Raw genomic sequence first — 19,606 nt, forward strand, 5'->3', positions numbered from 1 at the left:
ATAGAGAGGTTGTTCCTTTAAATGCTGACTTCGGGTCATGAACAATGGGCCCTGCCCTTTCATTGGCCCGAGAGGAACTCAGTTTAGTGATTGGATCACAAACTAATTGTTCATTAGAGAATCAATGGAACTTAAGGAATAAGATGTAATCTCGGGGGTAAAATAGCTTTTGACCCAACTGTTATTACAAATAACCTGTGAAGGGTTGACTTACTGATTATGGTTATATCGAGTGGACACAAATATATCTACAGTGAGGGGAGTGCAACTACTGGGTTTTAGTGGAGTGGCCCGGTAGTTAACGAATGTTGGTTAATTAGGTTAGAGAGGTTAGCCAGTTAATCTCGAATCGTTGGAGTTCATGATCTGTAGGTCCATTGAGTCCTCCTACTAGCTCACAAACGAATTAAACATTAGAATAACGTGATGAAAGAATTTGAAACGTTCAAATTCGAATTGAGGAAATCATTAATTTTATATGGTATAATTAAACATTTAATAATCAAAATAAATGAAATTGGAGAATTGAATAATATTTAAATTCGATTTAAATATTAATTACACAAATAGAGATTCATGATTGTAGAACAGTTGTTTTATTAATTTAATATTGGATATTAAATTATTTTAATTAAATAAATTTTTATTTAAATTAATTAATTTGATTTAAAATTGAATTTTGTGAAAAATTCAATTATTAAAACCATTTTTTTTTTCAAATTTAAGTTTTAGAAATTTAAAGCGAAATTTGAAAAGGGATTTTTTAAAAGAAAATTGATTTTAAATAGAAAATTACATGAAGTGGGTTTTTTCCCACTTTCAAGTCACAATTCCACCTAAATTCTCCAAGTAGGAGGCGTCAAGCCTTAATGCAATAGGATTTGCATGCTTGATCTGAATAAAACCATTTCACTTCAACTGAAATGGACCCATGCAAAATGAATTTTTCTAGAATTGGAATTGAAAATGGGTTCTTTAATTTTTTAATAAAAAACCAGTCATTTTGTTTCAAAATTTACCCTAAAATTCAGCTCATTTTGAATCCCACAATTCAATCTAAGATTCTAGAGAATAGTAGGTGAATCAAGTGATGGTCTACAAGCTTTTGGTGTGGAAATTCAAGCTGATTTCGTAGATTAAAGGAGTTCTACAAAGGTATATCAGAAACCCTCTTTTCTATTCTTATGAACATGCTTTCTTAATTGCTAAAATTGATGAATTAGAATGCTTATTGATTCTGTTTGCTTCCACTTATTGGTTGTTAATTCCAACAATTGGTATCAGATCATAATTTAAGCATTCAATTCGTGGTAATTTTATCTTCATGGGTGATTTTCATAGGTTGTATGAAAATGTTTGCTGATATGGATATTTTCAGTTTTGGCATTAAAAATCTCTTCAATTGAGTGTTAATTGTTATAATTAATTCTTTGTTTATAGTATTTAATGTGTGATTAAGAATTTGTAAATTTGTAAGAGTCGATAGAGTTGTAATTAGGCTGTAATCGAACAAAGAAGCAAGATAGGTCAGTTAGAGTTTTTCAAAGATGATGCTACTGCTAGGCAGCATTGTAACGCTGCCCACAAAGCGTCGCAACGTTATTCTTCATCAATCTGAGGTGTTGCAACGCTGGGATGGAGCGTTGCAACGTTGCTCATCCCAACCCAGAAAGCACGTGTGCGACCCGACCGGCGATTCAAGTGAATCGATTCAACCGGTTCAAGTCTAGGAAGTTCGATTCAACCTCATTTTGGCTAGTTCAACCTATTTTGGAGCATTGGAGATCCGGTTCGGGCGGTCAGGTTTGGTTTGGGTTGGTTCATGAAGACCATAAGCACTTTAAGGAGTTTTTAATTATCATTGTAATAATTTAGGCCTTTTACTTTTTGAAATGTCAAAATTGGTCCATATCAGTGTGTGTTTAATTATTTATGCATTGTGAATGTATGTTATAATTAAATAAATCTTGTATGTGCATATAGTATGCCATGTAGATTTAAAATCCCACCATAGAAAGCATGTAGCATGCATTAGAAGTATGTTATGAAGAGTTATAATATATAGTATGCATGTTTAGAGTTTCAAGTATTTAATATAAAGTGCTATTTTAAATCCCGAAATGCTTGGTGATTGTTATGGATGATTAGCATATCTACTGTTTTATGTTATAAAAATCGGATTAGACATCTAAAATCCATAACAAAGATAAGAAGCATGCTCACTTGGGTCAATAAATAACAACTTGTTTTAATAGTTAAAATAGGTCGTTATTTTGTAAAATTTGGTTACAAACTCAATCGGTCTATAATTCTATCAAAGGCTGAAGGTATTCATGTTGATGATTTACAAAACACCTCCTACTTGGGGGGATTATAACCGAATAATTGAGCATTGTTAGCCTGGTTTTATGAGCATGTGCGAGTGATATGATGTTTTAAAACTGGTTTATCACCTAGACATCATAGGCTAAAATCCAAATATAAACGTTATACTTGGATAATCACCTAAACTTAGGTTGTTTTATTAGCCGGAATATACTAAGTAAATATTTACCCAAAACAAATAGAACACTTCAGTAGGAGATTAATAACATATACATTATGTTGTTCTTAGCTCTCGCATCCGTAAGAGTTCACACCGTGAGATTCATGCTCAGTTTTGTATCCTAGAAATGACCTCCATTCAGAAACTGTTGGCATGGGTCAATAGCAAGGTGAATAGAGGAAGTAGTTCATAGTAATGGGTGAAGGATGTGGGTCAACATTACCTGTAGTCTTTTCCATTAGTTTAGACCGTGAGATTCTTATATTGTGCCTACTTGTCAACTTTATGCGACCTATGCTAGTCATTTTATGGCGGCCATCCCCTTGGAGGGTTGTAACATGAGATTTGGAACAACTCAAACTCCAGAAATGAATAGGATTTCTTAGGTCGATTCCCAACTTTGACTCTCCAATTCGGTAGCATCGTTGGTGCCAATATCTAAGGTAAAAAAATAAAGGGTTACACTTACAAAAATTACTAAGTGTTAGTAAGTTCTTGATCGAAAATGGTAACTAAATGACTATAGAAATATAAGTTATTTTGGAATTGGTATTTAGTCAAGAATGTCTTGCTTTAGTGAAGGAGTATCTGACTGCCCCTCGGTAGCATCTATTCTGACTCACTAAAGTATTGTTGCAAATAAAATAATGAAATTTGGGTACATTATTACTTTGCTAAAACTTGGCTGGTTTTAAAAGCAATTCACTAGTAGAATTTGTTTATACTTTTCAAAATGACTAGCTCACTAATACAGTTAATGGCTTCTGAGAAACTTAATAGGGACAATTACGCTACTTGGAAATCAAACCTGAATACAATACTGGTAATAAATGATTTGAGATTTGTTTTAACTGAGGAATGTCCTCGTAACCCCGACTCTAATGCAAACCGAACTGCTCGGGAAGTATATGACAAGTGGACAAGGGCAAATGAAAAAGTCTGAGCCTATATTCTTACTAGTATATCTGACATTTTGGTTAAGAAACATGATAGCATGTGTACTGCTAAAGAGATTATGAAATCTTTGTGGGGGATGTTTGGACAACTGTCCTTTTCCCTTAGACATGATGCCATTAAGTACGTTTATAACTGCCGTATGAAAGAAGGGACCTCTGTTAGAGAACATGTCCTGGACATGATGGTCCATTTCAATATGGCAGAAGTAAATAGAGCCGTATATGAGCTTCTTATAGTTTCGCATAAATGTGATGATGAACAAGATAGAATATAACTTGACCACTATCCTCAATGAGCTATAGATTTATCAGTCCCTCTTGAAAACTAAAGGACATGAAGTAGAGTTAAATATTGCCACTACAGATAAAAGAGGTCTGTCTTTTAAGTTAAAGTTTGACTCTTCTTCCAAGGATATCTGATGAAAAAAAGTAAGGGGAAGAGGAAAGCTCCTACTGATCGCAAAGGCAAGTCTTAAAGTTGCAGACAAAAGGAAGTGTTTCTACTGCAACGAAGACGGGCACTGGAAGAGAAACTGCCCGAAGTACTTTGTGGAAAAGAAAGCGGAAAAAGCAAAACAAGGAAATTAGTTTCTGAAGAATGCTTGCAGAAGAAGAGATTACCCTCAAAGTTGTGAACAAGGAAGACTATCTTAGAAAAATCAGTGGGAGTTCCAAAAGTTGTGTTCAAAAGATAGATTCATTGTCTTAGATAATGTACTTCTTGTTAATGTAATGAAAAATCTTGTATCTATCTTTTGTAAGAACATTTGTATAAAAGTATTTTTGACATAAATTAAGTGTTCATTAGCAAAAGAAGTATTTTTTATGTTCTACTATAAAATAACTTCTATGTTAAAACCGACCAAAGAAAAAGTCATTTCAAATATTCAGATATTTAAAACGGCTGAAAAAGCAAAAGGCAAAGGTTTCTTCAAGTACTTATCTTTGCCAATTAAGTTTTGGTCATATAAATCTTAATATTATTGAAAATGGTTAAAAGTGGTCATCTAAATCAGTTAGAAAGACAACCTTTTAACATTATGTAAGTCTTATCTTGAAGATAAGATAACCAAAAGATTTTTTATAAGAAAAGATCTTAGAACCAAAGAACCCTTAGAGCTTGCACATTCAGACTTATATGATCCGACGAATGTCAAGGCACGAGGAGGGTGTGAATATTTCATCAGTTTTATTGATGATTATTCAAAGTATGATTATATTTACCTAACTTTATCATAAGTCTAAAACATTTGAAAAGTTCAAGGTGTATGAAAACTAGATACTTCGATCAAATTAAGGTGGAGAGCACATAAAATCTAAGATTTCTATGGCTATTTGATAGTACTGAAATCCAATAGTCATGGAAATCCAGTCACAACTCTCTATACCTGGCACCTCAATAGGATGGTGTGTCGGGAAGAAAAACAAGAACCATGTTAGACATTCGGTTAAAAGATGAGCTATGCTCAGTTGCCTAAATTGTTTTGGGAATACACAGTAGTGATTGTTATATACTTTTTGAACGTCATTCCTTTAAAAGGTTTTCTAAAACTCCATATGAGATGTGGAGAGGTCATAAAAGTTGTTTATGATAGGTAAAGGATGTTTACATTTGGGAAAGATCGACACATGTGCTGGTGTCGAACCCTAAGGAATTGAAACATCATTCAAAATAGTATGCCCATCTGTAGGCTATCCAAAAGTAGTATACTTCTTCAATGCAGAAGAAAATCAAGTATTTGTATCGACAAATGTTACTTTACTTGAAGGAGTATACATGAAAGATCATAAATTATTGTCTCTTTCTCAACGTTTCCATAATAGTTATAAAAATCAACAAGAGTTATCAAATAAGCTGACCCTGAAACAAGAATTGTTAAAACAAGGATTATCAAATAAGTTGACCCTGAAACAAGAATTGTTAAGACTGGTTAGATGCATCTTTCTCAAAGAGTTGAAAGTGCCTCGATGTAGTGGAAGAGTTGTATAACAACCTAACCATAACATGGGTTTAGTAGAAACTCAAGTCACCAATACTTGGTGATAGCGATGAGATTCAAGAAGTTAAGGGTATAAGATGCATTCCCTATTTGTTAATTGGAAGTCTACTGTATATGGATATGTTTATAGGGGTCCTCTCGCTAAAGTGTTTAAGGGTCACTAGTGAGTCTAGGACTATGGGTTATATAATCTAGAGCAAGTGAGAGCAAAACCCATAGGTATGTGATACCTAGTAAAGATAAACTATGGGTATATAATGCCCTAGTTTATTGTATTTCTCTATAAAAACTCAAAAACTCAACATTATGTATACATATATGTGTAACCACTGGAGTTTTAGTCCAAGTGGGAGTTTTTTGGGTTTTATGTCCTAGAACTCGTGGTTTGTAAACAATAAACTTATTCTGTTAATTAATATTGATGTTATTAAAGTTTGATTCAATAAAGTTGTTATTGAATGCATGAATTGTTCATTTCATATTAGAAATAAACTAAATCTAATAAATTAAGATTCATGGCTATTACACGAGTACTTGAACTTTATGTGGAGACATAAAAGTGGATCAAGTTCGAGTAAATAGCCAAAATGATCTATAGTATACGGATAAGGCTGGGTACCTTATTCTGGGGATACTATCGGATGTTGTCCCCTTTGTAGATGTTACAATTGTTATAAAGTACTACAAACGAAGTGTCCTAATTCGTTCATATTGAGACATGCGAATGGGGGTGTCCTATGCAAAGAGTTTGTATAAGATCAGACCAATAAATTAGTCACTCTTACTTTATAACATTGTTTACTATTTAAGATTGACTATTTCAAAGAAATGACCTAGGTAACTTGATCTTAATCCTGAGCTAACTATGAACTCCTGTTTATTTGGGATTATCCTTAGATTTTCATGAGTGAAGATTGGCTCAACAGCGTTGGCTCAATAAGCCTTCCATTTCAGGGGTAAGATCGGGTAGATAGCTGGGAACATGGGGTGTAAGATGAAATTCATTCTTACCCGCTTTTAAGGATAGTAGAGAGATTGTTCCCTTAAGTGCTAACTCCGGGTCTTGAATAAGGAACCTTACCCTCTCATTGGCTCGAGGGGGACTTGGTTTAGTGATTGGATCACAAACAAATTGTTCATTAGAGGATCAGTGAAACTTAAGGAACAAGATATAATCTCGGGGATAAAACAACTTTTGATCCAGTGTTATTACGAACAACTTGTGAAGGATTGATTTACCGATTATGGTTATTTCGAGTGGACACAAATATATCTACAGTGAGGGGAGTGCAACTATTGAGTTTTAATGGAGTGACCCGATAGTTAACGAATGTTTGTTAATTAGGTTAAAGAGTTTAGCCAGTTAATCTCGGATTGTTGGAGCCCATGATCTGTGGGTCCATTAGGTCCCCTACTAACTCACAAACAGATTAAACATTAGAACAACGTGATGAGAGAATTTGAAATGTTCAAATTCGAATTGAGGGAATTATTATTATATTTTATATAATGAAATGTTTAATTATTGAATTAAATGAAATTTGAGAATTGAACAATATTTAAATTCGATTTAAATATTAATTACATGAATAGAGATTCATGATTGTGAAATTGGTGTTTTATTAATTTAAAATTAGATATTAAATTATGTTAATTAATTAAATTAATTAATTTGATTTAAAATTGAATTTGTGAAAATTCAATTATTAAAATAATTTTTTTAATTTAAGTTTTAGAATTTTAAATTAAAATTTGAAAATTAATTTTTTAAAAGAAAATTGATTTTAAATAGAAAATTACATGAAATGGGTTTTTCTCACTTTCAAGTCACAATTCCACCAAAATTCTCTAAGTAGGAGGTGCCAAGCCTTAATACAATGGGATTGCATGCTTGATTTGAATAAAACCATTTCACTTCAGCTGAAATGGAGCCATGCAAAATGAATTTTTCTGGAATTGGAATTGAAGAAGGATTCTTCAGTTTTTGAATAAAAACCAGTCATTTTATTTCAAAATCTTTACTAAAATTCAGCTCATTTTGAATCCCACAATTCAATCTAAGGTCCTAGAGAATAGTAGAGAAGATCAAGTGGCGGTCTACAAGCTTTTGGTAAGATTTCGTGGATTAAAGAAGTTATACAAAGGTATATCAGAAACCCTCTTTTCTATTCTTTTGAACATGCTTTCTTAATTGCTAAAATTGATGAATTAGAGTGCTTAATTGAAAGAACTCTTATAAAAAATAACCTATGAGCGGAAGCAAGATCGTTCCAAATTCATTGTGACAGAATTATAAGCATTCACAAACATACAAGCCAGTTATGCATTTAAGAACAAATTACGACATGCTTTCATAAATTAAATACAAAGGAACGAGAGACTTACCTTTGAAGAACGTTTCTTCTAACTTTCTCTCGCTCTCGTGAAGCCTTGGACTAGCACCTCTCGCTGTCGCTACGAACACCAACCCAATCATCTAGTGTATTGTCTGGCTAATCACGAACAACCTTCTCCACGAACAAGCAGTCTCTCGGACACCACCACTTAGTGAGCTTGGTATTCTCGGAGTGAGAATCCAGGAGGTATGGACTCTGTTGGATTTGGTAGAGGGAAGGAGAAAACAACGATTACACACAACGACCAAGTAAATAGGAGAGTATAGAGTCTATCATATAGACTTTGTGCTTGATCGTTTAGTAAAAGACAGCAGGTACACGATCGTTTAGTAAAAATAACTTGATCGTTTCGAGAATATCGCTCAGGTACGCGATCGTTTAGTAAAAGATTACACACTCGATTAGACAAATGCGCGTGTACATGATCGGATAAACATTTGAAGCTATTGTGTAATCTCTCGTGAGCTAAACGATAGGCAGTGTACTTGAATGCAGCGATACTTACAAAATGAAAAAAAAAAATCATTTTATCCTTCAGTTATGAAAATTGAATAAAACCTCCCAATTTCACGCACAGTTAAGGAGAAACCACCAACAATTATCTCATAATTGTTTTAATTATAAATAAATATAATAACTAACTTATCATATTATATTTATAACTTATAGTTTTAATATCATATCATATGCAACATTTAAATCATAGTCATTTTCTCCTTTATTTGATATAAATCATATTTAGATCAAATTCCTCCAATTAATGTATCTCATACATTATGTCAACTATATCATATATAATTGAACCAGTTTAATCATATTATATATAATCAAACTCCCTCTTGTCAATTTGAACACTTCAAATTGATCCAAAAACTGATTCTCAACTTGAATCCATTGAGCTACCAAAGGGGACCTTATGGACATGTAGCTCAAGCTCCAATGGTACGTGAATAGCTTACTAAACTCTTTAGTCACGAGATCCACCATTAGTTAACTGTCGGGCACTCCATTAAAGACCGATAGCTGCACTCTTCTCACTATAGATATATTTATGTATCCAATCAGATATAACCAGTCAACAGTACAATAACCCTTCACAGATGCTCGTAAGTACAACTGGGCCAATTCACCGTTTTTCCCCTGTAGTTACATCTAACTTCTTAAGTACCACTGATCCCTTTAATGAACAATACATCATAGTCCTACTATGAGTAAACACCTCTCGGGCCATGAGAAGGTGTGTGGCGCCACATCGTTCAAGCCCCAGAATTAGCCCTTAAGGGAGCAATCTATCTACTTACCCATGCTTCGGAGAAGAAGCGAATTCCATCTTGTGTAGCTAAGTTCCCAGCTCCCCAATCAGACGAATTCCTAAAGTGGTAGGTTTGAGTCGGTGATCTGGCCACTCGTACCCATGAAAATCAAAGAACCGCTCTCAAAGACAGGAGTTCCCAACTCACTCAGGATTAAGGTCATGTTACCTATGGTCATCCCAGTGAAGTGAAGTCTCTGTCATGAACGACGTTATATAACGAGATTAAACACTTTGTGGTTCGATCTTATACAAACTCTTTTGTATAGGACACCCCCGCTCGCATGTCTCCACATGAATGATCATGATCAAACCATCTATAGCACGTCACAACACTTGTAACGATCTACAAAACGAGTTGCATCCAGTGTCACCAGGATAAGGTTTCCCTCTTATATCCATATATTACAGACTATTTTGGTTATCACTTAAGACATGATCCACCTATATGTCTCCACATACATGTTTAAGTTACAACGACAACTAAGGATCTTATTTTATTGGTTTGTGGTAAATGCAAATAAAACATCTCATGTTTCATAGATAACAGTGAAGAAAATATCTCATATTATTACATCACAAGCGTTTTTTCAATACAGGTGTTTACAAACTACAGGACCCAACGAGAGTTTAGGGTATCAATCCCAACAACGATTCTGTTTGCTTCCACTTATTGCTTGCAAACTCCAACATAGACATTGATAGACTTTTATAGTGATAGATACATATCGACTTCTATTAGTGTCTATCACTGATAGACACTGATAAACTTCCATAATGATGGATACTAATATACTTTTATCGGTGTACAGTTTAATGTGGAGTTTGTTCACTGATGGAGTTTTATGGCACATGAGATTTTTTATATTCATTGATGGAGTTTGTTAATGATGCAGTTTTTTTCCTTGGTGTAATTTGTTCCTAGGTGTAGCTTGTTCATTGGTGGAATAATCTAGAGTTTTGTACAATTTTTTTCATCCATGATCATGTTCCTAGAAGTCTATCAATGCCTATCAGTCTCAAATCAGTCCACGGATTACACATTCTATCAGTGGTAGGCAATGATAAAATAAAGCTTGCATGAATTTTTGTTGATAGAACTTTTTGCTAATAGACAACGCTCTTATTGGTATCGTTCTTGTTGATAGATAGTGCTCTTGTTGATAAAACTATGAAGGTTGATAGAAATTACAAGAAGGTTAATAGAAATTATTGTTGATATTGAGTGATAAAATACTATTATTTTGTATCATTGATAGATAATGATAAACTATCACTTTCTATCCATATGGATAGATAGTGACATATTACTATCATTGTCTATCAGTGGTATACAATAATAGACACTGATTGATTTCTATCACTACCTACCATTGATAGACGATGATAGTAGTCTATTAGTGTCTATCACTCAATTTGATGTTTATCTCTAGTTAATCAACAAATAGTGCTACTGGCAAACACCTTATTGTTGGCCGATGAGTTGATTCCTCAAGTGCCAATGAAGCTTTTTCCACAGAATAAAACCGAGACGCCAAGAAAAGCAGCGGAGAGGCAGAGTCGAGTGTCAGGGTAGAGAAAGTGGAAGAGGGGACTACAGGGATTGGTGGATGGGTTGAGGGACAACTTTTTCTGGCAGCATGCCCTAGAATTGATATTCACGGAAGAAGGCGGTATGCAGCTGAATACACAAATGTACCTGTGCATGGATGGGAATGGAAATTCGAAAGAGTTGGAATGGTTTCCATTGCAGATATTTAGGTGATTTCTTTGATTTTGATGGAAGAAACAAGAAAAGTTAGTGAACTGTGATGGTTGTTGGTTGGTTTCAGGCATTTTTTGCGAAATTGATGCGAACTGCAAGCATGACGGCGAAGATGTTCGTGGGATGGGAGAGAATTGCGACGACCAACAATCGAAGAAGAAGAAGAAGTAGTCGATTGTAAAACTCGAAGAAGAAGAAGACGCAGTCGATTGTAGAACTCGAAGAAGAAGGAGCCGATCGTTCAATTGAATGTTGAGGATAAAGAAATCAGCGATGAAAAGAGCACAAAAGGATAGTTTTGGTATTTTTAAAAATGTTTATAGTTCTTATGTAATGCATTTTTTTTTTTGCTATTCTGTAAATAATTTGCCATTTTTTCCATCTACGAGGATTTTTCAAACAATAATTATGTATTTTTTAATATAAAATATGTTTATAAATAAATAAATAATATTTTAATGTCGATTAACATTTGGTGAGCAAATATAAGTGATTTACAATGGTTTAGATTTGAATTCAATTTTTGAATTCCTCTACCAAACAAATATGTGAAAATATGAAATATAAGTTTTTTTTTTTTTTTTTTTTTTCAAATTTTTGATTCGAACCGAACCGGTAGACCCGTTCATCAAAGAAAGGTCAAGAAGAAAGAAATCTGGTGTGGAACTCGCAGATTGTAGAGAGTTGTGAGATTGAGGAAAGTGAATCAATGGCGTCGAGAAAAGGAGGCAGCGCCGGCGAAGGGATGAGATCGTTGGAGTTGGAGTTGGAGAAGATGAGTGTCGAGCAACTCAAAGCTCTCAAGGAACAAACTGATATGGAAGTCAATCTCCTTCACGACAGCCTTAACAACATTCGCACAGCCACTTCTCGCCTTGACATTGCCTCCACTGCTCTCCACGACCTCTCGCTCCGTCCTCAAGGTTCGTTTTCTCTGTTTTCATGGCTGCTGCTTCAGAATCTAATCTGTAATTCCTTCATCTGTTTCATTTTGTTTTTACTATTTGGTGATTAGGTTTTTTTTTTTTTGCCCCCCTTCCAATAATGCTTGTTTTTTAGGCAAGAAGATGTTGGTGCCGCTTACTGCGTCGCTTTACGTTCCTGGGACGCTTGATGAGGCCGATAAGGTCTTGGTAGATGTAGGCACGGGATACTTCATTGAGGTCAGTTTCGTTGAATTTTGAACCTCATTGTTTGGTTTCCATTCTTCAATGCTTGATTTACTTTTTTCTTGCATTTTTCACAAAAAAAAAAAAAAAAAAAAAGAGGTCGAAATTCTATTTGGTGTTTATTTGATTTCATTCACCAAACGAGACTAGTGTTGCTGAAAATTTAACTTCGTTTTCCAACATATAGGCAATGTACTTATATTACAAAATGTTATCAATTACGTATTTTTCACAATTTAGTGTAGTGCCTTTTGTCGAGTGATGCATGGTGGTTTTCTTTGGCTTTCTGTTGTCAATACTCCATTTGATAACCATTTGATTTTGAAAATTGATCTTGTTTCCTCACCATCTTTTTCAAGATAACATTTAAGTCTTACCCAAATTTAAAAACCAATAACAAGATTTTAAAAACTATTTTTTTTAGTTTTCAAAACTTGACTTCAATTTTAAAAACATTGTTAGAAAGTAGATAACAAAATAAAGAAGCTCATGGAAGTAGTGTTTATAAGTTTAATTTTTCAGAAAACAAAAGTGAAAAACTAAAATCCAAATGATTATCAAACGGGATCCAAATGATTTACTTGTAGATTTAGCTTCTAAATAGGGCACTTTATGTAGATCAATCTTTCCTACCTATCAGAATTTATTCTAATCAATTAGCATTGATTGATGGCAATTGTTATCATCAATGAGGAACTTATTACTCAATGAGTAAAAGAATCATGATTCATGTTTGTAAAAAATAATCAGTTTATCATGTATTGATGTTGGTAATGTGTTCTCATGATTTGATGGTTGAATCAGAAAACAATGGCTGAAGGAAAAGATTACTGTGATCGAAAGATCAAATTGCTGAAGTCGAATTTTGACCAACTAATTGAGGTAATGTGACTACTTTGAAGTTCAATATGGAACAACAAGTTTTCAATTTAAAATAACAGTGAAAGAAGTGTTGATATCCGAACCATGTATTGTAGTTCCTTCTTGTTAATTCTGCATCCTTATTTGTGAATGAAATATAGCATCATGTTGGTAGTTGGTACAATCATAACAAATTTTTAAAACTAAAAAAACTAGCAGTTTCTTTAAAAATGTTTTAAACATGAAAAAAAAACAACATAAATTGATTGAACAAGTATAATATTTTTTAAAACAGGAAAGAAAAGGTGACATTGTTGTTAAAAGAGGTCTTAAATATTTGAGTTATCATATACAATTGTCTTTCTTTATTTCTAATGTGTTTTATCAACTTCTTTTTCAATCTTATCTTCCTTTTAATGCAAAAATACCCTATGATATTCCGTTTAGGAAGTTAGGTTCTACTGTCTTGACTTTATGCGATGTCTATGATTGGAGGTAAACATATTTCTGTCACTTAATTTTGAAGCAGTCCTCACTGGCACTTTAGGTACTAGAACTGACCGTCAATAGGGAATCTAGGGCTAGGGAAGAATAGCCACATGAGTAGATTTATTTCTGAGTCCTTCTATTGTTGGTAGCCTTTTTTTTATCAAAAGGCCAGTGCCAAGTTTGGTTGTATGAGTGTGACTTGTGAGGCCTCCAAAGCCCCCAAATTGTATGTCATATCACCTCAATTTAGCTCTTTGAAAGGGATGCATAGGTGCAAAGCTCCCTTGGGACACTATGTGACGAGAGCCCTTCTGGAAACACATGATATATCCTTAAAGATTCTCTTGAAACATTCGCATTAGTAATTTCCTTAGTTTTTCATGATATGGTATTCACAATGTTATAACTTTCCCTGTAGTGAAAGAAGAATGGTGAGAGGTTTTTCCTTTGGTAGGCGTTCGGTTGAGGTTATTCTTCTTCAGTATGCAGATGATATGTTGATCTTTTGCTCTTGGAGTGTGGGGAATTTGAGGGCTTGTTGGTCGGTTGTCAACTTGTTCCTACTGGGCTCAGGTCTTTCCCTAAATGTTTCCAAAACTTCCCTATTGGGATTAATTTGAGCCCCGATAAGCTTGCTACTAGTGCGGATTTTTTGGGCTGCAAAGTTGATTGCTTCCCTTTTATTTATTTGGGCTTCCCTCTCAGAGGAAGAAATGCTTCTAAGGTGGGGTGGAATGCTCTTGAAGAGAAGTTCAAAAAGAAAATTGATAAATGGTGCGGTTTGGTCCTTTCTAAAGAAGGGAGGTTAACTCTTGAACAATCGGTTATTAACAGTTTATTGTGTTATTTCTTTTCTTTGCCGAAGGCCCCTAAGTGTTATATCAACAGGATGGAGAAGATTATTAGAGATTTTGTGTGGGATGGTGGGAGTTTTAAACTGGCTTCTCATCTTGTCAAGTGGCAGTGGTCTTCCCTCCTTATAATACGGTGGGCTTGTTTGATTTCGTTTTTTTTTTTTTGGGGGGGGGGGGGGTGTTGTTCCTCAACCTCCGCCCTTAGGTTGTTCCTTTCTTTCACGGCTTAATGCATTTCTCTGTTTCTTATAAAAAAAAATATATATAACTTTCTATTTGTAGAATTTTCATTTGAATTTGTTTATTGCGCACCTTAAGTTAAAAAAAACCCATGCTCTTCACTGTTTCCTCTCCTATCAAAAACCCAAGAATGGAGAGAGAATTTTTATTTAATTTATCCAGGAGTGTATGTAAGCTTATGCTGTTAGCAGATTCTTTGTTAACGAGGAACATGAGCAGAAACTTTCCCGGGGACATGTGAACGAAGGCCAATTATTTCCCGTGTATTGTTAGCAAAGGCCTCCTCGACATTGAGGCAAGGTACTCAACTCATAAATTTCGAAGTAGGTGCTTGTGTGAGTGGTCACTACCCGTAAGTTTAGGCTGTACTTCTAGGATATTTGACATGTACCACGTATCATCTTTACTTTGTAGAATAGTTCCCACAAGTTTGATTGACTCGTCAAGGTGAGTAGTTAATCCAAGTGGGTTCAACATGGGATGAAATATGGAGTTCGAGCTCACATCATAGCGTATCAATATTGATAAGGAACTGAGAGAGGAAGGAGGATCCAGATTTTTAGCGACCACTCAGCTAAAGATTGTATAAATTCAAGTCTTCAAGTATAACTCGTAATCTTGAATCCCTTGATTATAAAGCAGTCACTGCAAGAAACTTGCTAGCTCGGGGATATAATATTTCTCTCGTGCATGTCCATGAAGTTTTGAAAAATCCAAACATCTCAAAGATAGATTGAGAGTTAGGAATTAATCGAATGAACCACACTTCTTTGGCTTGACGATGGGTTTTGAATCCTAAAGGACGGTTCCAGTAGATGACAGAATTCCATGGGAACCTAGGTGGTTAAAGGGCACTTTTGTCATCATATAGCTATCAGGGAATGTAGGCTAAGGTGCACCTCAGCACATGTATGGCTGGCCATGTTTCATCACCCTAGGCAATCCAAACTCAAAAGTATAGTCGAGTCGATCATTTTGGCCTGAGTTCAGACAATTGACGAACTTGTCAAAGCTAATTCCAACGAACAACGTATATCCAATTATCTATTCACTGACATTTTTAGTGTAGTTCAGACAACTGAAACTCCAAAGCTAATTCTCTCAATCATTGTAGATCCAATTACCCATTCACTAACTGACATTTTAAGTATACTTGAAATTTTGTTTTGCCAATTGAACTACTGAACACTTTGTCTGGCACAGTTCGAGCCTTTGATCACTTCCATAGGTTTCTGCTGTTTACATTTGCATTTGCTAGATTTTAGGTGAGTGTGAATTACGAGCTTGAGTTCCCTAGTAGTAATGGTCCTAACCAAAGAGATTCAATATTCTGACTTGGATATTGTTTGGTGGATCTCTCAATTGTTCAGCAACGCTATAGCATAAGCTTCGGGATTTTGTGGAATACTCAATTCAGGATGTCTTAACTGGAAAGCTTTTATTTTCTGTGTAATCATGTTCTTAAGTCTCTTTGGAACTCATGTATAAGGATATGAAGAGGATACAATGGGTTCACCTAGTTGAGATATTCGGATGCACCTAGTGACCTTTCTTTCTTTTTTATTGTATCATATTTTTCTTGCTATTTTTTTCATTGTATTTTGAGCATTAATCTCTTTTCATTATATCAATGGAAAGTTCTGATTCCGTTTAAATAATAATAATAATAAATAAAAAAAGCCCTAAACATGTCCTTGTCCCTTGAAGAGCCAACCTTGGACATAAAGTCTTTTTGGGAACTAGAGGGGTGGGCTACCATCGGGTGAGAACCAAGTTGGTGCTGGCCTCAGTTTCAGATAAAAAAGAGTAAATATACATTTAATTTGTTTTATTTCCTAACCATCATAGGATAAGTGGTCAGATCATGTATTTAGCAATGAGTTTAATCTATGGTAGCTACCTATCTAGATCTAATATCCTAGAATTTTCTTGGCATCCAAATATTGTAGAGTCAAGTGGGTTTTCTTATGAAATTGGCCGAGGTGAAAGCAAGTTGGTCTAGATGCCTCATAGATATTAAAAAAAAACATTTATTTCCTTGGAAAAATGTATATTTTGATTATTTTACCATTTCAACATGCAGATTGCTACTAAAAAGAAGAAAGTAGCAGATGAAGCTGGGGTGATCTTACAAGCAAAACTAAAGCAAATGGCTGCTACGATATAGGAAGATGTGTGACCATACCATGTAATATGTAAGGGATTGATTGGTTAGTTAAACACAACCCTTGAAGAATTTCGTAATACCAAAACTTTTACAGGGTAGAGATATGTGGATGAAATAAGAGGGTCGGGTTCAGGTCATATTCGAGGAGTCGGTCGGTTCAGGTCAACTTCTTCAAGTACTCATTGGATGGTTAGAATTTCCATTTCTCTTATATGTAGTGACAGGTGAGGAGAGGAAGATCTATACGGCCACTAGAACCTGTTGAAAGAAGATTTAATGACTCTTCTTTATTCAATCCATGATATGAATGTTGTGCATTTTTAGTTGGCCTTTCTGTCACATGAATTTGTTTCTGAAGAATTTTTGCCCCATCAATTTCATATGTAGAGATTTTGTTTTTGTTTTTGTTTTTTTCCCTCCTAATGAGATTTGATATATCAAATAACTTGCATTCGCCGTAGAAAGGGCCAATATCTGGGGGTTTGGGGATAAATTCAGGGGGAAATTTCAAAAAATATAAAAATAAGGAAAATTATTTATACAAAATAACAAAATTTAATCATTTTAGACTTCTATCAGTTTCTATAACTGATAGACACTGGTAAAGTTCTACCAGTCTGTCAATGATAGACTTCTATCAATTTCTATCATTGATAGACGTTGATAGAAGTCTATCAGTATATTTTTCTTTTTACTATTTTTATAAATAATTTGACATTTTTTCTATTTGTGAAAATTTTCTTAAATTCAATTTGGTTACCCTCTTTCTCAATGATAACGAGTATAGGGGTTGAATTTATTGAAATCTTCAATTGGCTTGGTTTGCTTGTCAATTTAGTGCATGTTTGGGAAAAAATTATTCTAAAAGATGCTTTTAATTACTCAAAGTTAATTTAATATTTAAGTTTGTACAAATGTAATTTTTGTATCAGTGAAATCACTCCTACACATGCTCTTAATTGGTTTGTAAAAAAATTCTTTTTAAATGTTAGTCAAACGTTCAAAACTTCCTTAAAAAACTTCCTTAGTAGTAAGGGGTTTACATGATAAGTTGAAAGGGTTGGTTTTCATTTGTTCTTATGTTGTTGATTGTCATTTAGAGAGTGTTTGACTCATCAACATGAGTTGAGTTGAGTTGAGTAGGTATAATATACCAACTCATTGTTTAGCCTACCAACTTTAAATATTGGTGGAGTTGAGTTGGTATATTTTACCAACTCATCCCAACTCACCCTAACTTTACCTTCTTCCCATGTTTTAAATAACTCCACCCATCGACCGCTATCACACTTCGAGAACTAACTCCGAGCTTTGATAATTACCTCCGATGACAACTTCGACGACCAACTCCGAGCTTCGATAACCACCTCTAATAACAACTCCAACAACCAATTTTGGCCTTCAACAACCACCTCCAATGATCAATTTGCTTCAATAACAAACTTCGATGACCAACTCCAACAACCACCTTCATAGGCTCTGACAACCACCTTTGACTACAAACTTGATGAAAATCACCTTCGATGGTCACCTTTGAGCGAGCAACTCTGACGACCAACTCGGGGCTTAACTCCGACAACCAACTCTAATACCACCTTCATGCGACTAACTTTGGGCTCCGATAGTCACCCCCGACTACAATCTCCACCGAAAATCATCTTCAATGATCAACTTTGATGACCACTTTCGCCTGACCAACTTCGGGATTCGAAAACCACCTTCGATGCCAAACTTCGACAACCAACTCCAATACACCTTCATGCGACCAACTTTAGGCTCTGACAAACACCTCCGACTACAAACTCCAGCAAAAATCATCTTCGACAACCACTTCCGACTACTATAAGACTGATAACTGTTAAAGTATGTTGTAGGGTTGATTATATAAAAAATATTATTTTTTCTACAGTAAGTGCAATATTTATACATAATGAATTCACATATCAAATGAATGTTAAGAATATTTAAACGAAAAGTATGTATGTAGTTGAAAAATATGTAACATATAACAAAAAAATGAAAAAAAAAACCTCATAAAATGAAAAAAAAAAATTCCTAGAACATTTTTCCAGCAAGAATTAGTGAAAAATAAAGATTTGTTCTTTGATATCCTCTAAATTTAAAGAAAATGAACGTGAAATTATTGAAGAAATGTGATGATCCATTGGTATTTTCCAGCATGAATTAGTGAAAAATAGAGATTTGTTCTCTAATGTCCTCTAGAATTTAAAGGAACTGAAAGTGAAACTGTTGAAGAAATGTGGTGACATTTTTGTTATAATGATGGAGGAGATTTAATTAAAAAAAATTCATGACATAGTAAAAATATAGAGTAACAATAGAAAAAAAAAAAAGAAGAAGAAGATGGTAATGAAATTCATAGAGAAAAATTAGTATAATCAAAAGTTTTGATTTCGCTTTAGTTTCTTATTTTATTTAACCACATTTCTACAAGAAAAGTTAATAGGTTAATTGTTGTTTATTGCCCAAAAAAAGAAAGAAAGAGAAAAGTTTTAAAAATTAAAAGAAAAAATTGCAATCCATATTTTATTCAAACAAAGTTTGATAAAATTATTGAATGAAAATGTTTTTTAAAAAATAGTAATCATAAAAGCATATTATTTAGAGTTCAAAAAACTGCATCAGATATCCATACATATGTACTTAACTTTGCACCCTAAACATAGACATATAAACTTCACAAATATATGAATTCCACAAAGACATATCCTTCAGATATCTTATCTCAACTCAACGTTCCAAACAACCTCAGTAAACTCATGAAATCTTAATCCATGTCCATGACAACACTACTAAAATAATTTAGGTTTCGATTGATAATCATTTGACCT

General features: G+C 34.2%; 1 protein-coding gene across 3 annotated transcripts; it reads left to right on the forward strand.

Moving 5' to 3' along the window:
- Window positions 1–11,509: 11,509 nt before the first annotated feature.
- PFD5 (prefoldin 5) lies at window positions 11,510–17,071 on the forward strand. 3 transcript variants are annotated; one of them, XR_016525064.1, is made up of 6 exons: window positions 11,571–11,897; window positions 12,034–12,137; window positions 12,948–13,025; window positions 13,912–14,480; window positions 14,779–14,887; window positions 16,671–17,071. XR_016525064.1 is itself a non-coding variant. In XM_039019966.2 (4 exons), exons 1-4 carry the CDS (start codon window positions 11,684–11,686, stop codon window positions 16,752–16,754), a joined length of 480 nt encoding a protein of 159 aa, XP_038875894.1. In that variant the 5' UTR covers window positions 11,510–11,683; the 3' UTR covers window positions 16,755–17,071. The 3 variants fall into 3 exon arrangements, 1 of the variants encoding a protein (XP_038875894.1); XR_016525065.1 differs by lacking the exons at window positions 14,779–14,887; window positions 16,671–17,071 and having other exon boundaries at window positions 13,912–14,066; window positions 14,199–14,480; XM_039019966.2 differs by lacking the exons at window positions 13,912–14,480; window positions 14,779–14,887 and having other exon boundaries at window positions 11,510–11,897.
- The last annotated feature ends 2,535 nt before the right edge of the window (window positions 17,072–19,606 follow it).

Source organism: Benincasa hispida, chromosome 12, assembly GCF_027475165.1.
Source record: "Benincasa hispida cultivar pf3 chromosome 12, pf3_genome.v1.1, whole genome shotgun sequence".
Classification (NCBI taxonomy): Eukaryota; Viridiplantae; Streptophyta; class Magnoliopsida; order Cucurbitales; family Cucurbitaceae; genus Benincasa; species Benincasa hispida.